Raw genomic sequence first — 5,444 nt, 5'->3', positions numbered from 1 at the left:
TCTCTGCTGAGCAACAGCAGCAACAGCAACAGCTCACCCTTGGAGCTGCTGCTGCCTAAAGAACAGGAGAAGATTCAGGAATGCTAACAATAGTTACCTACATATCCCATGCCCTCTGCCCTTGCCCATTGTAACAGCCTCACCACTTGGGTCAGTAAGAGTCCACACTTGTCCACACCAGTACATCTTGGTGGTCACTTCAGCTGTGGGCTCTGATTTAAACATCCAGCTCAGGGGATGCCTCTTTGGTCCATGTCATAATCAGGAGAAGAATGCTGTCTTTGGATTCTGGAACTGACTCCATTTGTAGTGAAGAGTTTGGGGAGTATCAATAATGGGATGGCAGCATTCATTCATTCATTTATACCTCTAACCAGTCTTCCCTCACATAGTGGTTGAGCACTCAATACGTGCCCTGTGCTTAGCTGAGTACTGTTCAATGGTGAACAAAGAAGACATGGTCTTAAGGAGGAGTTCCTATTTCAACAGAGTAGCCCAAGGAACTTCAACCACTTTTGCTACAGGTGTATTAGTTACTGCCAAGAGTCTGTAAGTGTCCATGGGCCTCATTAAGCTCTGCCTTCCTTCTGCTTTTTGGAGCCTGGCCTTTGGTTGGCCTTGAATGAAGAGTGGGGCCCCCAAAGTACCACTGTCAGCACTCTCCAGGTGAGTATTATCCTGGGAGGGGCCAGGGCATGAGGAAGGCCAGGGCGTGGGGCCATCTGAAGGCTGTGTCATCCCAGGCTTCAGCCACAGAGGTTTTATTACGGAGGAAAGCTGAGCTGTGAGCACGTTGCTAGGCTGTGGCTATTTATTTTTATAAACGAGCCTTGTGCTTAATTTAGAAACCTGCTTTTTCTTTTTCTTTCTTCTTTCCAGCATCATCTGGCTGTCTGGCACCATCAAAGAATTGCATTTCTGACCCAAGAAGAGTTTATGGGTGGATGAGGGTGGGATGGAGGCTGGGGAGAGGATTGATGCCAGCCAGCTGCCTCACGGGGTGCTGGAAACACGTGGCCATGCCATTAGCATCCTGTTCGGCTTCTGGACGAGTTTCATCTGTGACACCTACATAGTCCTCGCTTGGATCAGCAAGATAAAAGGCAGCCCTGATGTTAGTGCCTCCTCTGATGAGCCACACGCCAGAATCCAGCAGAGCAGAAGGCAATGCCATGCAGAAGAGGACCAAAGTCAGGTGCCAGAAGCAGGTGACATCTCCACTCTCAGTTCCTTGGAGGCAGCTATTTTAATAGAACCACTTTACTGCAGCTATTTTGACATGAGGATATTTTGGTATGGCTCAAAAATTCAGCCAATAAGTCTTCAGCTTTTTAAAAAATAAATGATGAGTAAAATAGGCATCTTGCAGGCCATCCATGAGCGTCACCTCAACCTTGATCTTCACCCCCCCACCACTGTCAATCTTACCTTCAGGCATCAAGGGTATATGGATTGGGAACAGATGAAGGAAAGGACTGATAGAGGTTCAAAATGAAAGAAATAGCAGGTCAGGACTCCAGGACGGTTGAGGGTCTTTTAAAGTAAAACAAAACACAAAAACAAACAAAAAAACAGGGTCAACCAAATTCAGATGTCAGGTAGAAGTCAGAGAAGGAATGAAAGATGGGAAATTGGTTATAAACCAAATACAGCAAGTCTGAATTTTGGCTTACTTGTTTTGAGGCTGCTGTACCAAAACAGTTGTGTTGGAAGAGCTGCATGAAATTGTTGGGCAAGAAATAGTCCACTCATGATTCAGATAAGCTCATTTTTCCTCTTCCATGGTCTATTTCTGACTCATAAATGTCTATACATTTCACTTTACGGCTTGTGTGAGCCTCAGTTTCCCCACATAAAATGCAGATGATGATGTCGGCCCTTCCTCTTTCCCCACCTTTTGCTCTCCTTCCAAGTGGCATGATGAGGAATGAGCCAGCATCTTGTAAACTGCTCCAGGCCACCTGGAGAAATGTGCTTGCATAAATAGTCGGCATTAGTATACGTGAGTCTTCCATGAGTAAAGAATTTCAGAGTTGGCAGCCATCTCTGCCTGGTGATTCATGTGGGCACAATGATGCCCTTAGCTACAATGTATGGTGTGGGTGATGAATTTGTTCTTGTCACAGCAGAGGACTGAGTATTCTTTACCCAAATGCTATAGATTGAGTTTGCACATGGGAACTAGATTAGCTCTGAAGAGAGTTGAAAGGAACCTGACATTTCTGCCTGCAATCTAGAGTTTCATTGTACAAACAACCGCAGCAGCACATTTGTGCCCAACCATTGGCTTCCTTTTGCCAGCAAAGAAAATCTTCTAAATTCTTCTGCCATTTGTCAAACCTGCCAAAGTCCCTGGAGACAGTTCTGGTATAACTGAAGGTGGAGAAAGAGAATATTATCTCTACCAGGTTTCACTACTTCCTGTGTTGGTTGTTCACAAGGGGAGAGCTTCTGCATCACAAGATGAAGCTTCGGTGATTTAGATGTGGAATATCCTTCCAGGATTAGGGCAAGGAGGCCCCAGCTTCCAGAATACTGTCCTGCAGCCTCTGCGTGGCTGGGCAGCGGCCTTCATTTGAGCCTTCAGGGTGGAAACGAAGGACACGTGCGTCTCTGCAGCACTTCCGGCTTTCGCTCAATCCTATTTTCAGAGCCAAAGCGCCATCTCCTCTGGTACAGTTAATCTTTGTTCCTGCCACTGACCCATCTATCTTTATTACTTTTCACCACGTCCTGGCCTTCAGATTTCTTATGGATTTCTTTCTCAGGCGTTGTGTTTTGATTCCCTCCTCACATTTACTTCCAAGTGCCAAGAACAACTCTGTTCCGGCAGGAGGATATTATTTGGCTTAAAAAGGAGAATGAGCAGTGGCTTCTTTCCATCAGCATTCTTTAGGTTTACTTGGGAATTCATTCTGGGAACCATTTAGAGTCTCCTTCAAGCCTCTCCCTGACCGACAAAGTTTCTGTCCAAGAGAGTTACTTTGCTTCCATTGTTTCTAAATGGATGATAAGAACCTTTCTTTCTGAGCCTGTGTAGAAGGACTCAACACCCCTCCCCCCATTACTCCCCAGAGATCTTGGCTGGGCCCACAATGGATACACGCTGGGTATTGTTACCATTGTTATAGACTTCAGCATCAACTCCAGTATTTGATGGTCCAATAAACCTTGAGTCCTCTTCAAGAATTGTTAGTTTTTCCCACCTTTGAGAACCACACTCACCCTTTAGGGCAGCTCTTCCTAAGTGACTGACAAACACTCCCTGGTTGAGCTGGTGGGGGCAGATCCAGCCAACAACGGCTTCTCTGTCGACATCACACAGGCCTTAATGACACAGACTAGGCACAACAGCTGGTGCCCTCATGAGTGCCTATTAATATTTTGGGTAGGTTGTGTTGCCCCATCCGCCACTCTGTATAGTGATTCTGGAATTTGCTATTTGATACGAGCAAATGAAGAGATGGAAGGGGCTGTTCACCACCCAGGCTGCAAGCAAGGCTTTCGTGCCCATCTGCCAAGAGGACTCCTTGTGTGCCTCCAAAATGGCCTGGTCCTTAATTTGATCTGCTTGGACTGATTGCAAACAGTGGCTTAGCTTCCTCTAGACCAGAGGACATTCTGTGCTCCCAAAACAGAATGCTACACATGGGAACAAGGGAAAGAAAGGGAGGCTTTGAGAGGTCAGCCAGCAAGGCCCCTGCTTCTAGCCTAAAACCAACGTAATTAGGTGAAGATTGAGCAGGATAAGGCTTTGCAAGGAACATCCCTGGCATGTCAAGGTGATCCCAGGTACGTGAATTGGCTCCTTTTGAGTCTTCCTACAACTCTTGGAGGCAAATAGGGCGGGTATTATTACTCTAGTTCTACCAAGGGAGAAACTAAGTTCTAGAAGTCAACTAAGGAAGTTATGTAACTTACTGGCGGACAGGACACAAGAAACCTCAAATTCCTGACATCTGTTCCAGTTTTTCCCATCACCCCATGTTGCCCTTCAGCAGGGCTTAAGCAAAACAGCCAATGCAAGTCCTAGCCTTTCCAGCTGGGCTGAAGTTAGAAACTGGCATGCATTTACATGGGAGTAGCTGGGGCCTGGGAGGCTACAGATACTGCTTCTACTTGCTCGTATTGCAAGGCAAGGCCATATGACTCAGCAGGGCTGAGACTATTTGGAGACTTGATTTTAACATGGTCATGGTGAGGGGGAGTGCAAATGAGAAAAAGGTACAACAATTTGCATTTGTGTGTGTGTGTGTGCATGCACATGTGCACATGTTTGGGCACACAGTTGAGAAGACACTACTGTCATGATGGCTGTTGCAGGTGGATGGAGCATGTTCCCTTGCAGGTCATCTGCAGTTTCATGGACACACTGTGGCTTCTTACCTAAAGTTTCCACATCTCTGCCTGATGGCTCTCTCTAGCCACAGAAATTTGTTAAGGCCCATGCATGGGGAAGCCCAGAAGAGCATCAGAGTTAAAGGTGCCTGGAGCAACCCTTAACCAATGAAGGATGGAGCTGGTTTAAAAAAAAAGTCTCCGTTTTTTTATACCCCGTGCTAACAGGAAAATCGAGGTGTTTTCCACTGAGCCTTTGAGAGGGACTCCAGAGGAAATAAAACCCAAGTGCTCTGTGCAGCATCCTGCTCATGAACACCGCCTTTATTGGCTAACCCACCTCTCTCTATCTTGCTTCTCCAATCCCTCACTGTGTTTCCGGGGATCATATCCCCAGTAAACATGTGCATCTAGATTCCTGTTTCAGGAATCGAAACTAAGACAGTGGCCCAGTTCCTGCCTCCTGAGAGTGCCTTGTATGTGGTGGGGTTTTCAGCCCTGCCAGATTCCTGCTAAGCGTGGCAGGTATGCATTTCCATGTTGAGCATTGCCCGCTTTCAGCCATTGGCCAGGAAGATTTTGGCTCTGGCAGAAATAATTATAGAGTTTTTCAGGTTGGAAGAATCTCATCTCCAGGAGGACCCCTGCAGTAGTCCAGCAAGGATAAGAAACAAAGAATGAAGATGGGTGCACGCTTGTGGTCTCAACTGGGGAGGCTGAGGTGGGAGGATCACTTGAGCCAGGCAGTTTGAGGCTGCAGCGAGCTAGGATGACACCACTGCTCTCCAGCTTGGGTGACAGAGACCCCATCACAAATAAATAAGAATCAGCGAATGGAATTAAAACAGTGAATGTTCATTAAAAATAATGCGAAATTGAAGCAAGCTTGGAGTTTTCTTGTTGAGCACATGGGCTCCTGAGCAGGTGCAGCCTCAGCTACTCCTCATTACCTTTCACTGGGCAAGCCATGCCTATAGGAGCTCACTTTCACGGGGCATGTTTGGATTGACTTACTGTCTAAATTTCTCTTAGTGCTGCAGCAGGAGAGTCCTCTGCAGCATAAGAAGGTAGCATCAGAACTCCCTGGGGTAGGATCAGGTTCCTGG

General features: G+C 46.7%; 1 protein-coding gene across 2 annotated transcripts; it reads left to right on the top strand.

The window, feature by feature from the left end:
* The first annotated feature begins 313 nt into the window (after positions 1–313).
* Positions 314–5,218, top strand: SMIM2 (small integral membrane protein 2). Of its 2 annotated transcripts, XR_008512646.1 has the most exons (3): positions 314–666; positions 880–3,792; positions 4,953–5,218. XR_008512646.1 is itself a non-coding variant. In XM_063714811.1 (2 exons), exon 2 carries the CDS (start codon positions 956–958, stop codon positions 1,340–1,342), a length of 387 nt encoding a protein of 128 aa, XP_063570881.1. In that variant the 5' UTR covers positions 458–666; positions 880–955. The 2 variants fall into 2 exon arrangements, 1 of the variants encoding a protein (XP_063570881.1); XM_063714811.1 differs by lacking the exon at positions 4,953–5,218 and having other exon boundaries at positions 458–666; positions 880–1,342.
* Positions 5,219–5,444: the final 226 nt, after the last annotated feature.

The sequence above is a fragment of the Pongo abelii genome, chromosome 14 (genome assembly GCF_028885655.2).
Source record: "Pongo abelii isolate AG06213 chromosome 14, NHGRI_mPonAbe1-v2.0_pri, whole genome shotgun sequence".
Taxonomy (NCBI): Eukaryota; Metazoa; Chordata; class Mammalia; order Primates; family Hominidae; genus Pongo; species Pongo abelii.
The sequence above is the reverse complement of the archived record's forward strand: the minus strand, read 5'-3'. Positions and strand labels throughout refer to the sequence as shown.

Coding starts and splice junctions, on each gene's coding strand:
- SMIM2 (XM_063714811.1), top strand. CDS start 956: ATGGAGGCTGGGGAGAGGATTGATGCCAGCCAGCTGCCTCACGGGGTG.